The sequence below is a fragment of the Oncorhynchus clarkii genome, chromosome 4 (genome assembly GCF_045791955.1).
Source record: "Oncorhynchus clarkii lewisi isolate Uvic-CL-2024 chromosome 4, UVic_Ocla_1.0, whole genome shotgun sequence".
NCBI classification, from domain to species: domain Eukaryota; kingdom Metazoa; phylum Chordata; class Actinopteri; order Salmoniformes; family Salmonidae; genus Oncorhynchus; species Oncorhynchus clarkii.
Genome location: NC_092150.1, coordinates 63079759 through 63097004, shown reverse-complemented (window position 1 = coordinate 63097004; position 17246 = coordinate 63079759). Strand labels below are relative to the sequence as shown.

At 46.7% G+C, this 17246-nt stretch overlaps 1 protein-coding gene across 6 annotated transcripts in view; it reads right to left on the bottom strand.

Annotated features, from left to right (window-relative positions):
* LOC139407080 (laminin, alpha 2) overlaps positions 1 to 17246 on the bottom strand; it is a 138841-nt gene that overhangs the window by 85756 nt on the left and 35839 nt on the right. For all 6 annotated transcript variants that reach the window (XM_071150427.1, XM_071150428.1, XM_071150429.1 and 3 more), the window contains exons 10-12: positions 17066 to 17226; positions 15241 to 15381; positions 10428 to 10604 (exon numbers count right to left, since the gene is read on the bottom strand). In XM_071150427.1, the coding sequence (XP_071006528.1) occupies positions 10428 to 10604; positions 15241 to 15381; positions 17066 to 17226 (479 nt within the window). The remainder of the gene's footprint in view (positions 1 to 10427; positions 10605 to 15240; positions 15382 to 17065; positions 17227 to 17246) is intronic.

Here is a 17246-nt window from a genome sequence, read left to right as displayed (position 1 = left end):
AAATCTCCACTCCTCTTCGGTGACATTACGAGCTGTGTGTAATGATCGTTAAGGGACAGGTTTTTATAGCGGGACACACTACCCATGCCTGGCAGTAATACTGACGAGGCTGTACTAGACAAGATGCATTACAATCAGCTTTTAAACAAAGATCCTTAAAGATGGACACAGTTACAGGCACTGTGCTCTTGAAGATTAGGATGCCTAGTTTGCCACAGCCACAAGTGTGTTTTGTTCCAATGATGACTGCATTCCTAAAATGTAGGGCGTCTTGTCTGTACAGTTGAGCACACATTCTCGGATCCAGGACAGTCTAACCTCCTTTGTATTTGTGTATCTTTGTTTTTCTTTCTTTCTGCTTCATCTTCTCTCCTCTGGCTCCAGCTCTCCAAACAAAGCAAAGATGTGTGTTGTGTTTTTCCTGCTAGAAAGGGGCCCTCTTATCTTGGTGTTATTGAGCTGCTCTCTTTTCCTCTCCTGGCCCCCTGCTGAGGCTGTAGCAGGGAGCTCGTGGGGCTTTGCTGTGTTGAATAAAAGGCCCTGTCGTTATCTGACCTGGGAGAACCTAAGACTAGACTGGACCTGGAGGGCAAACCACTTCCCACTCAGCACTTATCAGAGGGGCCCTGAGTTTTCCCTGACCAAGAGACCTGTATAGGATATAACTAGGGACCAGAGTTGTTCCTGGTTAGAAGCCTATGGGGCTTCCGAGTGGCGCAGCAGCCTAAGGCACTGCATCTCAGTGCTAGAGGCGTCACTACAGGCCCTGGTTCGATTCCATGCTGTATCACAACTGGCCGTGATTGGGAGTCCCATAGGGTAGCGTACAATTGACCCGGGTTAGGGTTTGGATGGCGTAGGCCGTCATTTTAAATGATTTGTTCTGAACTGACTTGCCTAGTTAAATAAATAAATAAAAGCACCATCCACACCCTGGTTAGAAGACCAGCCACAGCAGGGAGCTACATACACCCAGAGCTCACTTCAGCAGCACCAAAGCACAACATCTATTCATTTGTGTTGTCAAACCATTGGTTTTGGCATCGCTGAGCAAAAGCATGCGTCAGCACACCACTCGTGGCAAAGTTCTGATCCTCCTGTAAATAGCGTCAGAAACACACAACAAGACACACATCAATAAACCATCCATGTCGCAGTAGGATGTCTTTGTCTGGGAAACATAACATAAGAGCTCCTCAGATACAATCGTATATCTCACAATCCTACTGGAGCACAGTGGCGGATTCTGAACAACCATAGTAAATTGTATTTTGCGACACGAGGACAGATTGAGTTACAGGACAAATAAAGAGAGCGCTGCGAAGAGAGGACTTTGGGGTTCGGATACACTTTTATACATCACAGGGGAGGCCGTGTTAAAACAGAGACCGAGAGACAGAGTTGCCAGCCATCCCACACCAAATATGCCCAGACAAAAGATGGAGCGAGAGAGCGGGAAAGACAAAAACAGAGGAGGGGGTAATCAGGGCCCATCTTTCAGGAAATGAACAACAGACCATCCAACCTTCCGCTGGGCTTCTGAAAACAAGAGTCGCACCGTGACCCCGGGAAGAGTCGCACCGTGACCCCGGGAACCCGTAGATCCTGACATCTGTTCCCCCATTACGAGCTCTGGCTCTGTTGACATTAATATCCAGGAGGCATCAATGTGTGTTTTCCCACCGGCCACCCACAGGAATGCTATAAAGAGGGGGCTCTGCTCAGATCCTCTGACTGTCTCCAATATGGGGTCCTGTTTTGTTTGTGCATAGTGGGTGATGATCCAAAACTAGGGCTTGGAAACACGGACATCTGGGGAACACTTTAACTGGCCCCAATGAGACAGTCCAAAGTGAAAAGATCTGGGGCAGAGACTAAATGCTGACTCAAAAGCTACAAGAATTTCCCTACTTGCTTGTCCAACTGTAACCAATACCATTTGTTTGGGTTGCTGTGCTTTATGGAAACATTTCCGCCATGTTTTTCTAAAGTATTTGGGGTAGACGTAGATCAGAAGAACTAAGCAATTTAACTAAAACAGTTGGAGTATCATTAAAATAATTGGCAAGTACTGTATAAGCAAGCACACATCTTGTTTCTAAGCAACCCACACATTTATAATAGAGTTCTGTTCAAAAAAAAAAAAACTCTAAACAAACACACAAACAAAAGACGATCCACTTATGAAAAAAGCTCCAGTATCTGCTGAATGAGCACACAGCTTTGGAGGCTTCCTTGTTGCAGTTCATCAGACATTTAAGTGGCAGAGCCTGGAAATGGGGCCGTTTGTGCCCTGCAGCCTCTGCCCCTGCAGTGTGGTAGAGTAGAGTAGAGGGAGTGGAGGGACGACCACGGTGTGTTAGCCACAGCATGCAGTCTGGAGCTGCAGTCTGGGACAGGCTAGGAGTGGCTGAATATCCTCCTCTCAACTGTCAAGTGGGACAGAGGAGTACAGTATAACAGTGTCTACTCAGAGCTCTGTTAGAATCCTATAGGTGGCGCTCTCTCAGTCTTTAGTCTATAGGTCCCCAGTGAATACTACCTCGTACAGGGGGCCCAGCCCACAAATGAAGCCCCCCCCCCCCACACACACACAGTAAATAAATACATTCATATGGGTAAAACAATCATTGGCACCCACCCATGCATATTCTCTTGGGCACTTGGCGCTCCGTCGGCCTTGTCAATCTGAAGGCGAGGGGTAATGGCCCCCGCTCCTCACTGGGAGAAAGTGCTGAAGTGTGTACTCAGGCAAGCGCTACCGAGATGGGTTCATTTATCATCATAATAGTCTATTACCCATGATAGGTCACAACTCAGTGAAGAGGCAGCCGCAGTAATTGGTGCTATTCCTTTCACTTTGCTTGGCCAGGGGAGGCAAGGAGGCAGCCCTCGGCACAAGGGCAATAGTCAATCAACACGTGGAGATTTCTGTCTAAAAAAGTTAATTTGAGATTTGTTTGCAGGTTTATGGGTTTTATTATCTCCTGTAAATTTGTCACCACATCCCCTGTTAAATGGAGAAGCAGGATATACGTGGTCAAGAATCAGTTCTCGAAGTTAAAGGAATAGGCAGCAATTAAGATGCATTTTTCCACTGATATGTCAAACAAGTGAATATACAGCTGTACACATTTCTTTTATGGGGGCTATATTTGTGACGTGGTAAGTTTGGACCCAGATGCAGAGAAGCGACCAGACGCGGAATCAGTGGTTAAAGATAAACATAATACTTTACTGAGATACGGTAACCGTAGGATCACAGTACACTTGAAAAAAACAACAAACACCAAGTCTCGAAAAATCACGCAGGAAGTGAACACACACGGTAAACAATTCAAGCTTCTGCAAAGGACCACATAAACACACCTCTCTTAACAGGGACACAATCATTAAATAATAAGACACACCTGAGTCCAATAAAAGTCTCTAGGGCGGTCTCTGTCCCCCTCTGGTGCCTGGAGGAAACATGACAGTATCCTCCCCTCTAGAAGCGGCTCCAGCCGCAGAGTCATGATGACCACCACGTAGTTGTTTGAAGTCTCTAACAAGACCCAGCCCAGGATGTCCCGGCAGGCACCCACGCCCGCACCTCAGGACCGTAGCCCTCTCAGTCCACCAGGTACTGCAGGGTCCATCGGACCCGACAAGCCTCCAACAGATGCTGGACCATGTAGGTCAGGCAGTCATCCACAAGTCGAGGGGGCGGAGGAGCAGGTGTGGGGGGAAAGCATGGACTGGTCCTTACCAGCTTGAGACGGAACCTGTTAAAAAACAGAGCCCACCTAGCCTGCGAGCGTTCAACCTCTTGGCTTCTTGAATGGAGACCAAATTCTTATGGTCCGTCCAGATCACGAAAGGATGAGGTGCCCCCACCAAAAAGTGTCTCTACCCCTCGAGCCCACTTAACTGCCAAGAGCTCCTGGTTGCCTACATCGTAGTTGCATTTCGCTGGCGAGAATAACTTGGAGAGAAAGGAAAATGGGTTCAGTTTCTTGTCCTCCTCGTTCCGCTGTGAAAGGACCACCCTTGCCACCACCACCACAAAGGGACGAGTTGGATCAGGATGAACGAGGATGGGTCCAGAAGTGAAATGTACCTTGAGCTCCATGAATGCCCTGTCAGCCTTGGGGGTCCAGAAAAAACGGGTCTGGGACTTGCGGGTCAGGACTGTGAGAGGTGCCACCACACCAAAGTTGCATATAAAACACCTGTAAAAATTGGCAAACCCGAGGAAAAGCTGGACCTGCTTTATTGAGGTGGGACGGGGCCAGTCGGTGACCGCCTCAATCTTTACGGGGTCTATTTGGATGCCTGCGGTAGAGATAATGTGACCCAGGAAGTAAACCTTGGATACGTGGAACTCCCACTTCTCTATCTTGACATATAGTTGACTCTGCAGGAGGCTTCTCAGGACTTGGCGGACGTGCATTATGTGTTCCAGAAGGGTCTTGGAGAAGATCAAGATGTTGTTGAGGTAAACAAAGACGAACCGATTCAACATATCCCTAAGGGTGTCATTGACCAATGCTTGAAAGACTGCCTGTGAGTTTGATAATCCGAAGGGTATGACTAAATACTCATTGTAGCCACTAGGGGTGTTAAAGGCAGTCTTCCACTCATCTCCCTCTCTGATTGTCACCAGATTGTAAGCGTTGTTAAGGTCCAGTTTGGTGAAGAATTGGGCCCCTTGGACCAACTCCAACACGGAGGTCATCAGGGGTAGGGGGTAATGATTCTGGATCGTAATTTGGTTCAGCCCTCTGTAGTCGATGCAGGGATACAGGCCTCCATCCTTCTTACCCATGAAGAAGACTGCACCAGCAGGGGATGTAGAGGGGCGAATGAAACCTGCCTCCAGCAACTCCCTGATGTAATTGTCCATGACTGCTGCTTCAGAGGTCAGGAGGGAGTACAGACGACCCCAGGGAGGGGTGGTGCCGGGTAGGAGTTCTATGGCACAGTCATAAGGACGGCGAGGGGGAAGGGTGGCGCCCTGCCTCTTACTGAAAGCCTCCTGGAGGTCAAAGTATTTGGGAGGGAGAGTGGAAAAGTCTTGGTCTTCAAGGGATGCAGGAGGAAATGGCGAGGCTCTTGGTGGGGGTCTTAGACATAGACTTACCCCAGTCTAGTAGGTGTCCCATGGACCAGGAAACTAGTGGGTTATATAGCACTAGCCAGGGGTACCCTAGGATAAGGGGGTTCTCGGGAGCAGTGATCAACAGAAAACTAAGTCTCAGAGTTTCACCCCAACCTGCAATAGAATGGGCTTGTTCTGATATTCCACCTGACCGGAGCCAATAGGGCATCAATCGAGGGCTTGAATCTGCTGAGGGATTGGACATTTCACGCAGGGGATCTGTAACTCTGGCGAAGTCTTGATCAATGAAATTATCCACGGCCCCAGAGTCCACAAAAGCTGGAATCTGGTGCTTATGGTTGTCCCAGTGGAGGGTTGCGGGTAGTAACAGATGGTGATTGGGTAGCCGGAAGGTACCTGCACAGCTCGTCAGGGTCTCCCCCTGTCCTGGCAAGCAGCAGCCTTCGCGCATTCACCTGTCATGCTCTTGTGGGCTCAGATGTGTGCAACCCAGCTGCATGGGATCCTCCATACTGGGCTCGGTGGGCTTGGTGTGTTCAGGAAACCGGAATGCTGGAATGCTGTCAAAAGGGCATTGTCTCACCCGTTTCCGGATGTGGATGTCAATCAGGGACTCAAGGTCCTCTCCCAGTTCCCGAGCGGCTAGTTCATCTTTGATGGAGTTAGACAGACCCTGGTGGAAAGTGGTAACGAGTGCCTCCGTATTCCACCCACTCTCAGCTGCAAGGGTGCAGAACTCAAGGACCTGTAAGATGGTGGCTGCTGTTCTCATACCACCATTGCACATGCCAGGGCCTTGCCCGATAGTAGAGAGATGATGTAGGCGATCATGGCCCGATCGGTGTGAAACGAGAAAGACTGTAGCTCGAACACCAGAGAACACTGGGTGAGGAACTCCTTGCATCCTCCTGGGTGGCCGTGATACCGTTCAGGGGCTGGGATCTTGGGTTCCCGGTGCAGGTTCCCTGGATGAACCACAATGACATCTGTAGCACTGGGCGATGAGACATGGGCATTGGCCCCTTCTGGGTTGGGGCCGTGCCGTGGTTGGAGGGACTTGGCAAGTGCCCGAAGGGTCCCGGAGAATTGGGAGAGCTGTTCTTGCTGCCGTCCTAACAGTGCTCCTTGGTGGGCTACCACATTCCGGATATGGGTGATGTCTGCTGGGTCCATGTTGTGGCAGAAGCTCGCTGTGACGTGGTAAGGTTGGAACCAGGTGCAAAGAAGAGACCAGACAAGGAATCAGTGGTTAAGGATAAACATAATGCTTTACTGAGATACGTTAGCCGCAGGATCCCAGTACACTTGAAAAACAACAAACACTACGTCTCGAAAACTCACTCAGGAAACAAACGCACAAGGGAAACAATTCGAGCTTCTGCAAAAGGCCACAGAAAACACACCTCTTTTAACAGAGACACAATCATGAAATAATAAGACACACCTGAGTCCAATAAAAGTCTCTAGGGCGGTCTCTACCACCCTCTGGTGCCAGGAGGAACCATGGCAACATTGTGTTAACTTCATTCTAATTACTGTGTGGTGGTAATCTGATCTGTTTTACCTGAATCTTAAGAACTCTAACTCAACAACGATACAAACTAAGTGAGTTTATGATGGCGCTGGAAGGGAGGGCTGCTGTCTTATCGGCTCTTAACCAACCATGTTATTTTGTTAGTTTTTTTGCGTTGTTAATTTGGTACATAATGTTACTGCTACTGTCTCTTATGACCAAAAAGAGATTCTGGACACCAGAACTGCGATTGCTCACCTCAAACTGGACGAAGAGTTCTTCTTCAATGAGTCGGACGGGAGGGATATACTACTACAGAAACTCGACCAGGCCCAGATCCCTGTGATTCGCTGGAGAAGGAAACTGAACTTTGTGTGGAAAGATCAGGGTGCCTTGCGAAGATCAGGCGACGAGTGGCTAATCTGCCCTTGCCTTCCATCCTGCATGTATATCCTACCAACGTGACATTAAAAACTGTAATATCTTGTGTTTCAGCGAGTAGTGGCTGAGCGACGACATTAAGAACATACAGCTGGCGGGTTATTAACTGCATCGTCAGGGCAGAACAGCAGCCTCTGGTAAGACACGGGCGGGGGCCTATGTATATATATGAACAACAGCTGGTGCACAATATCTAAGGAAGTCTCAAGGTTTTGCTCGCCTGAGGTAGAGTATCTCATGATAAGCTGTAGACCAAACTATCTACCTAGAGTTTTCATCTGTATTTTTCGTAGGTGTCTACATACCACCACAGACCGATGCTGACACTAAAATCGTGCTCAATGAGCTGTATTCCGACCATAAGCGAACAGGAAAATGCTCTTCCAGAGGCGGTGCTCCTACTGGCCGGGGACTTTAATGCAGGGAATCTTAAATATGTTTTACCTCATTTCTACCAGCATGTTAAATGTGCAACCACACACAGAGACGTGTACGAAGCTCTCCCTCGCCCTCCATTTGGCAAATCTGACCATAATTCTATCCTCCTGATTCCTGCTTACAAGCCAAAACTAAAGCAGGAAGCACCAGGGACTCGGTCTAGAAAAAAGTGGTCAGATGAAGCAGATGCTAAACTACAGGACTGTTTTGCTAGCACACACTGGAATATGTTCCGGGATTCTTCCGATGGCATTGAGGAGTACACCACCTCTGTCACCAGCTTTATCAATAAGTGCATCGAGGACGTCGTCCCCACAGTGACTGTACGTACATACCCAAACCAGAAGCGATGGATTTGAACATTTGCACTGAGCTGCCACTTTCAAGGAGCGGGACTCTAACCTGGAAGCTTATAAGAAATCCTGCTATGCCTCCGACGAACCATAAAACAGGCAAAGCATCAATACAGGACTAAGATTGAATCGTACTACACTGGCTCCGACGCCCGTCGGATGTGGCAGGTCTTGCAAACTATTACAGACTACAAAGGGAAGTGCAGCTGAGAGCAGCCCAGTGACATGAGCCTAACAGATCAGCTAAATAACTTCTATGCTCGCTTCGAGGCAAGTAACACTGAAACATGCATGAGAACATCAGCTGTTCCGGATGACTGTGTGATCAAGCTCTCCGCAGCCGATGTGAGTAAGATCTTCAAACAGGTCAACATTCACAAGGCCGCAGGGCCAGACAGATTACCAGGATGTGTACTCCGAGCATGCGCTGACCAACTGGGAAGTGTCTTCACTGACTTTTTCAACCTCTCCCTGTCTGAGTCTGTAATACCGACACATTTCAAGTAGACCACTATAGTCCCTGTACCCAAAAACACTACGTTTACCTGCCTAAATGACATGTCTTTAGCCATTAAATACTTTGAGAGGCTGGTCAGGACTCACATCAACACCATTATCCCAGAAACATTAGACACACTCCAATTTGCATACCACACCAACAGATCCACAGATGATGCAATCTCTATTGCACTCTACACTGCCCTTTCCCACCTGGAGAAAAGGAACACCTATGTGAGAATGCTATTCATTGACTACAGCTCAGCATTCAACACCATAGTGCCCTCAAAGCTCATCAATAAGCTAAGGATCCTGGGACTAAGCTCCTCCCTCTGCAACTGGATCCTGGACTTCCTGACGGGCCGCTCCCAGGTGGTCAGGGGAGGTAACAACACATCCGCCACACTGATCCTCAACATGGGGGCCTCTCAGGTGTTGCGTGCTCAGTCCCCTCCTGTACTCCCTGTTCACTCATGACTGTATGGCCAGGCACAACTCCAACACCATCAAGTTAGCTGATGACACACCATTGGTAGGCACAGCAAGACAGTCGTGAAGAGGGCACGACTAAACTTAATGCCCCTCAGGAGACTGAAAAGATTTGGCATGGGTCCTCAGATCCTCAAAAGGTTTTACAACTGCACCATCGGGAGCATCCTGACGGGTTGCATCACTGCCTGGTCATTGCCTGGTATGCATCACTGCCTGGTATGGAAACTGCTCGGCCTCTAACCGCAAGGCACTACAGAGGGTAGTGTGTACGGCCCACTACATTACCAGGGCCAAGCTTCCTGTCATCCAGGACCTCTACACCAGGCAGTGTCAGAGGAAGGCCCTAAAAATTGTCAAAGAGTCCAGCCACCCTAGTCACAGACTGTTCTCTCTGCTACCGCACGGCAAGCGGTACTGGAGCGCCAATTCTCCAAAAGGTCCAAAAGTCCAAAAGGCTCCTAAATAGCTTCTACCCCCAAACCATAAGACTCATGAACAGCTTATCAAATGGCTACCCCATCTGGAACGCTGCTGCTACTCTCTGTTATTATCTATGCATAGTCACTTTAATAACTCTACCTACATGTACATATTGCCTCAATTACCTCGACACCAGTGTTCCCCATACATTGACATTGACTCTGTACCCCCTGTATATAGCCCCGCTATTGTCATTTTCTGCTGCTCTTAAATTATTTGTTATTCTTATCTCTTTTTTTCCTTCTTTTTTTTCTTCTTAAAACTGCATTGTTGATAAAGGGCTTGTAATTAAGCATTTCACTGTAAGGTCTACTACACCTGTTGTATTCGGCTCATGTGAGAAATACAATTTTATTTGATTTGAACTCTATTTGGAGAGGGAAGGACATAGTAAACAGAAACAAGCCTCCCCCAAATACATAAAGCCCGAAAGAACGAGACCCGTGTGCCGTCATAAACTCTGGTAGGAACTGGAGCGAAATGTAACAATTTCTCTTTTCCATTAGAAACGAGGCTGTCACTTTTAATGCATGTCACAATGGTGATAATTCACGAGATGAAACATGGCACCACGGACGTACAGGAGTAATTGTGTTGGGCTTTGAGCGTCACGTTAGCATGAGAGAATTCTCTGCTTCAGTGTCTGATCCTTTTACTGAAATCCTGCTTGACTGCCTTACACACGCACGCACACGCACGCACACACACACACACACACACACACACACACACACACACATACACACAAACACACAGACACACATACATTAGTTCCCTATTGTGGACCCCTATATAAAGCTCATAATGATGTGATGTGCCTTTTTGACATTAGGGAGAGCAGAGTAAATCGTCATGCCTGAAGACGTTTGTGAGAGAAAAAAAAATATTATTACAGAGTTCATGGAGCGAAGCATTGCTTTCCCCCAGAATGCAGTGAGAGGAAAATAATGAGTTAGAGACAATGGGATGGGAAGACATGCAAAGGCTATGAGGAGAAGAGGGAAGAAACTAATAAAGAGTCAAACTTAAGACTGAACAATAGTTTGTGTGTGTGTGTGTGTGTGTGTGTATGTGGTGTGGTGTGTGATAAAGAGGGCTGTTGTGGGCTGACCTTGTTGCCCAGGTACTCTCCAGGTGCGCTCCAGTAGTAGATAGCAGGAAGGTGTCTCCTGGCTTCCTGGTTATCGATCCTGAGTGTCTGGGACCTGTCTCTGTCTCTGCTGGCGGCCGGCCACACCTTCCCCTCCCCATCCTCTGCTGTGAGGGACCAGCCGGCCATGGATGTCTCCTGAACAGAAACACATAGCATATGGGTTTGATTGTATCAATGCATGCAGAAAGCGTCTCACTGTTTATGACACTATGATATGTCCTTGTTATGGCAGTGTTATGTAACCCTTATGATGGAGGAACATTTTTTTCTCTGCATTGTTGGGAAGGGCTCGTTAGTACGCATTTCACTGTTAGTCTACACCTGTTGTTTACGAAATAAAATGTTTCTTTGATTTGTGATTTGTCCCTTTAAATATTGAGATATTCTGCTTCTGGCTTTACCATGCAGTGTTGCCTACGTATTGCCATCAACTGTCATTAAAACTGTGACAATCCCAAAACACTCATTTGCTATTTTCCCCCTCCAATGAACACCGAGACGACTCTTCCTGGGTCGAGATAAGTATCGAAAAACATATTCCACAGTCCGATTTTGGTTGAGATATTTTTCGGTGATTTATATTCTTTATGTGCGAGGCAGAGGAAAATACATCATGGTTTGACACCACTTGGCTTCCCTCTTCCTTAAATCACAATGAACACTCTTGTCTGGCAGCCTGCGATTTATACGACAGACGCTTCCCCTTGCCAGGCTATGATCATGTTTGTTTTTTTTCTAGTCGCTCTCATTTTTTTCTTCAATAGATCTGCCAAGTGAATATCCTCAAATGTGGAATAAAGTGCCTTTTCCTCATGGTTTTTACATTAACCTTGTGTGTGTGTGTGTGTGTGTGTGTGTGTGTGTGTGTGTGTGTAATGACCTGTACCTCTCTGTACCTCTCTCCATCCTAATGACCTGTACCTCTCTCCATCCTAATGACCTGTACCTCTCTCTGTCATAATGACCTGTACCTCTCTGTACCTCTCTCCATCCTAATGACCTGTACCTCTCTCTGTCCTAATGACCTGTACCTCTCTGTACCTCTCTCCATCCTAATGACCTGTACCTCTCTGTACCTCTCTGTACCTCTCTCCATCCTAATGACCTGTTTCCTGTACCTCTCTGTACATCTCTCTATCCTAATGACCTGTACCTCTCTGTACCTTTCTGTACCTCTCTCCATCCTAATGACCTGCACCTCTCTGTACCCCTCTGTACCTCTCTCCATCCTAATGACCTGTACCTCTCTGTACCTCTCTCCATCCTAATGACCTGTACCTCTTTGTACCTCTCTCCATCCTAATGACCTGTATGGAGAGGTACAGGTCATTAGGATGGAGAGAGGTACAGAGGGGTACAGAGAGGTGCAGGTCATTAGGATGGAGAGAGGTACAGAGAGGTACAGGTCATTAGGGTGGAGAGAGGTACAGAAAGGTACAGAGAGGTACAGGTCATTAGGATAGAGAGATGTACAGAGAGGTACAGGTCATTAGGATGGAGAGAGGTACAGAGAGGTACAGAGAGGTACAGGTCATTAGGATGGAGAGAGGTACAGAGAGGTACAGGTCATTAGGATGGAGAGAGGTACAGAGAGGTACAGGTTCATTAAGGCCCAGGCTGATTAACCTTTCCTCTGATAATGTCCCAATTTGGTTTTACAGTTTTTTTTGATTGCTAAACGACAGTGGACACAACTGGAGTCACATGTGCAAAACTCTAACTACAGTCTGCACAGCAGCAGTTCATGTGGACCAAACTCTAGTTCGTTTTTCATTGCTTGAACACAGTTTTCAAAACTCTACACACTTATCCCATGACTTTAACCACAACCTGCACAACACTGTGGATTTACAGCACTTTGTTCAAATGCTAACACACTGCTGTCAAAACTGTGAACCACACATTCAAAACGGAATAGATTTCAGCCTTGTGCCTTGTGCTGATTGCAATTTCAGCTGAAAGGCTAAGCAAGTGTCTTGTTTTAGACTTGTTAGTGAACACACACACATATTACAGTATATATAGGTAGAGCTCAGAAAGACTCATTTTGGAAATGGAACAAGGAAGATGGGTTCGTGGAGGGAGAAGGGTGGCAGGGAGAGGGCGGATGCGTGGAGGAAGACAAAGAAGACAAAGAGCTGTTATTTCAGATGAAATAAGGGATACACTTATAGACCATGTCGTGAACCATGGTCTCTCATTGAGAGAGGCAGGGTTGAGGGTGCAACCCAATCTGCAAAGATCCACAGTGGCATCTGTAATGCGAATTTTCCATCATGCAAACAGGTGAGAGTTACATCCTTACAGTAAATTAAAACATTATTATATCTATTTTGTATTGCAATTATAGAATATTTACACAGATATATATTACAGTAAGTTTGACTGTAAAATATATTTTTACAACAGGACCCAAAGGCTGCCCCCAACAGGGGGAAGAGGAAAAATATTTTCAGATGCGCAGGAAAATGCTATTGTTGACATGGTTGTTGTCAACAATGCAATAAAACTGTGGGAGATTCAAGATAGAGTGCTGGCTGATAATGATATATTTGAAAATGTTAATTCTGTCAGCACAACAACTATTGCTCGAGTCCTAAAGAAACACCAAGTTACAATGAAACAGTTATACACTGTACCGTTCGAGAGAAACAGTGAACTGGTAAAAGAGCAAAGATGCCAATATGTCCAGGTAAGACGTCTGAGGTTACGTACACAGCTATACAAAATATTTACAGTAAAAAAAACACTAGCATTTCTACAATAAAACTGTGCACTTACTGTTTTTCAGAGAGTAATGGAGGTGGAAGCACTGGAAAGACCACATTCATTTGTATTTATCAATGAAGCTGGATTTAACCTTGCCAAAACACGGCGCAGAGGAAGGAATGTTATCGGTCAAAGGGCCACTGTGGAGGTTCCAGGCCAAAGGGGGGGAAATATCACCATGTGTGCTGCAATGGCCAATGATGGTTTGCTTCTCAACACACCACTCATTGGCCCATACAACACAGAAAGGCTTATAGCTTTCCTAGAACAGCTCTATGCTCAGCTAATGCCAGCAGAACAGGGGGAGCCAGTAAGAAACCCCCAAGTTTTTGTCATAGTTTGCGATAACGTTGCTTTTCACCACTCTGCAGCTGTCACATATTGGTTTGCAGCACATCACAGATTTATGGTTTTGTACCTGCCTGCATATACACCATTCCTCAACCCAATAGAGGAGTTTTTCTCTGCCTGGAGGTGGAAAGTGTTGACCAAATGTCTCTTTTGGAAGCCATGCTTCTGGACTCGTGAGGACACGAGTCCAGAGGACTGCCAGGGATGGATAAGGCACTCCAGAAGGTTCTTCCCCAGGTGCATGGCAAGAGAAAACTAGATGTGATGTTGAAGAAAACCTGTGGCCTGATTCTAGAGAGAGGCAGGATTAGCCCCTCAATTATTTGTTCGAATTACAGTATGTACTTTTAGTTTCTAGTTTCTTTTTTTCTCATTACTGTAATTCCGTAAATTACTACAGACTATTGAAGCAAACTGCTAATTTTCATTTACCTTAAAGAATTGTTATGTTCTAAAAATGTTAATAAATCATGTGAAAGAATGTCACTTTTCTTTTAAGAAAATATTACTTTGTATGAAGTCACTAAAATTGTTCAAACTGTAAAGATGAAAAGTTTGTATTTTCTGTATTGGTGTTTGATGCTAGTGTTTTTACTCTCAGTGTGTTCTGAGTGTGTGTTATCTCAGTGAGGGTTGTGCATAGTGTTTGGCTGCACTGAGCGTGTTTTGAGCCATGTGTTAAGAGTTGTGTTGCTTGGAATGAGTTTTGCAGGTGATGTGAACTGTTTAGCTCAGGTGACTGTTGGTAGTGCAGACTGTAGTTAGAGTTTTGCACATGTGACTCCAGTTGTGCCCACTGTCGTTTAGCAATCGAAAAAAACTGTAATATGACTTATTCCTTTGTGTCATATAGGTTGAAAATGGTCTTCTCCACAAACAGATTAGACCTCACACACACACACGCACGCATGCACACACCATGTCCTCTATCTTCCCTCAGACACATGGTTGCACACACACACACGGCCAAGTACACACACACAAACGCACGTCCTCAACCCCCCCCCCACACCACCCTCACCACACATAGTGGTTAAAGAATGGTGGTTTGAAGGGAGAACTCAAGGTCAGGTTAATTGCGTAGACAGATGTGTGGCTGTCTGTCACATGCAGTATCCCACCGTAGATCAGGCCCTATAATCCAGTGACCGCTCTGCCTCCACTGCCCCCTCCTCTCTACCTCCCCCGCCTGTCTATATCGCCACCCTACCCACCACCCTGTTTACCCACAATCACCCTCTGCAGATCATTAACCTCTGACCCTCGCCAACCTCATCCTGCCAACATGTCAGAGTGTGTGGCGCAGTATAAATCAGCCTGTATTTATGGCTGTGTATGTGTGTCTGTGTGTGTGTATGTGTGTGTGTGTGTGTCTGTGTGTGTGTGTCTGTGTGTGTGTGTCTGTGCGTGTGTGTGTGTGTGTGTGTGTGTGTGTGTGTGTGTGTGTGTGTGTGTGTGTGTGTGTGTGTGTGTGTGTGTGGCTCTGCCTCCTCCTCCACTGCACCCTGTCATCAGCCCAGCCATCAGCACCCTGTTTTAATAAGGCCGGCCCGTAGAGGGTTAACTCTGCAGCACAGCGCCAGGCAAGAGGCACTAATGAGTTGTGTTTGTGGGGGAAAATGAGAGAGTGAGGCCTGGCGTAGTCTCTTACATTATGGTATGTCCAGTGGGAATCGGAGCAGTCACTCGCCACGCCGGAACAGTAGCACTTCTCACAGCCGTGGAGACGCTCGCCCAGGAGATGATAGAAACCCAGTTTGCAGCGGTCGCAGTTCTCCCCCTCTACGTTTTCCTGGAACAAACACACACACACACACACACACACACACACACACACACACACACACACACAAAGACACACACACAAAGACACAGACACACACACACACACACAAAGACACACCCAGACACAAAGACACACACACACACACACACACACACACACAAAGACACACCCAGACACACACACAAAGACACAGACACACACACACACACAAAGACACACACACACACACACACAGACACACACAGACACAGAGCATCTGGATGAGAAGGATGTGCTATACAGGCACTCACACACTGTGACAGCCCACACACCCCTGGGACAGACGTTCCTTCTCTCCCAAGATCACATACTACAAGTAGAAGTAGACAAAAGTCATTAAACAATAACGAATGTGAAAAACAATAAGCTAAGCGATGCCAGAAACATTCTACAAAGTATGACCACACATTGAGGGGAACTCTTCGAACAAACATCACATGTAACAACTGGTAGCGATTATTGTCTGGTTGAATATTGGACTATTAAACATGCACAGATAGATAAACACTTGGCAAAATCAACATTTTATATGCCATCATCCCTGAGCTTCGGCTAACGAACCGCAATGCACATTCATTTGGCATGCCCACGTAGCCAAGCTAGGTTTCTGTGGTTCTGAGTGGCTAGATACTTTATCTCGCCTGGGGAAAAGAAAGAGGACATGAAAGCATTATGCTTCACAAGGCCAATTCAATTCCCCTGTTGTTTCTCACCATGTCTGTGTATTGTAAATAGTGACTTCATGTCTCATAGTCAACCACTAATAGAAATTGCGTTGCCATTCTGGAATTGTGCCACTTTCTCTTGTAATGTCATTTACAAATGTTATATTCCACCTACATTGGCTGGCTGCCTGCACAAAGCTATCACTGCTTGGGCACTGTCAAATGGGAACAGGCACACCCCAAATTACATGATTTCTGAGGTAGGGATTTCCAATAATTTAATTGGAAGAAACTGGTTAGCGTGTCTTTGTTTAAACCTCTACAGTATATGACCGAGAAAAAAGCACAATAAGGTATACGAGAATTTTTTTCAAGACGCTATCAAGGGAAACTAAATGAGGCACTTGAGAAATGATTAGCTATCCTAAATGTTACATTGAACCAGCGCTCTCCTGAGGCCATTTCTCTAACTGGAGAAAGTGATGATGTGTTCGTTAGATACCAACTGTCTTTCTCTGCCTGTGCACTTAAGTTGGAGAAAAGTTTCAGTAGCGTCTGACTCACTAAGAGACAGAAGGAAATGCAATGTTTGACTGCACATCATCCCCACAGCTCAATAATTAGACGAAGAGAGCAAAGTTCCCCGCTTCTCCTTGACATCCCTGCGGTCAGACAGTATAATTGGCTAGTGAAAGAGTGAGTTTGCCCAGGATAGGACATATGTGAGACATGAGTGTGCACAATAGCAGCGGCGGAAGTAGCCGGCTAATTTGAACAACAAATGACAAGTCACATTTTCTACGGGAGCAATTAAGAGAGAAGAACTCGAGGCCACTCGGAGCGGTTGGCCCTACGAGGGTCGTGAAGCGTCGCGGCTGATGTGTCCACCCCTGACACTGAATGGATTGGTTCTGGTGGTGTGGGAGGAGAGGGAGAAGGGAGGATCGAGATACAGGGAGGAGGAGAAGGAGGAGAGCGTGACCTACCTTGCAGACACAGGGCAGCAGGCACGGATCCTTGTTTCGGCTTCCGTCTAGACTGCAGTTACAGCGGATACATTTGGGGTAGCCGCTGTAGCCAAAGGTACACCTGTCACACTGCTGTCCCCCATAACCCTGCTTACAGTGGCAGGATCCAGCCGTGAGGTCTGTAGGACCAGACAGGAGG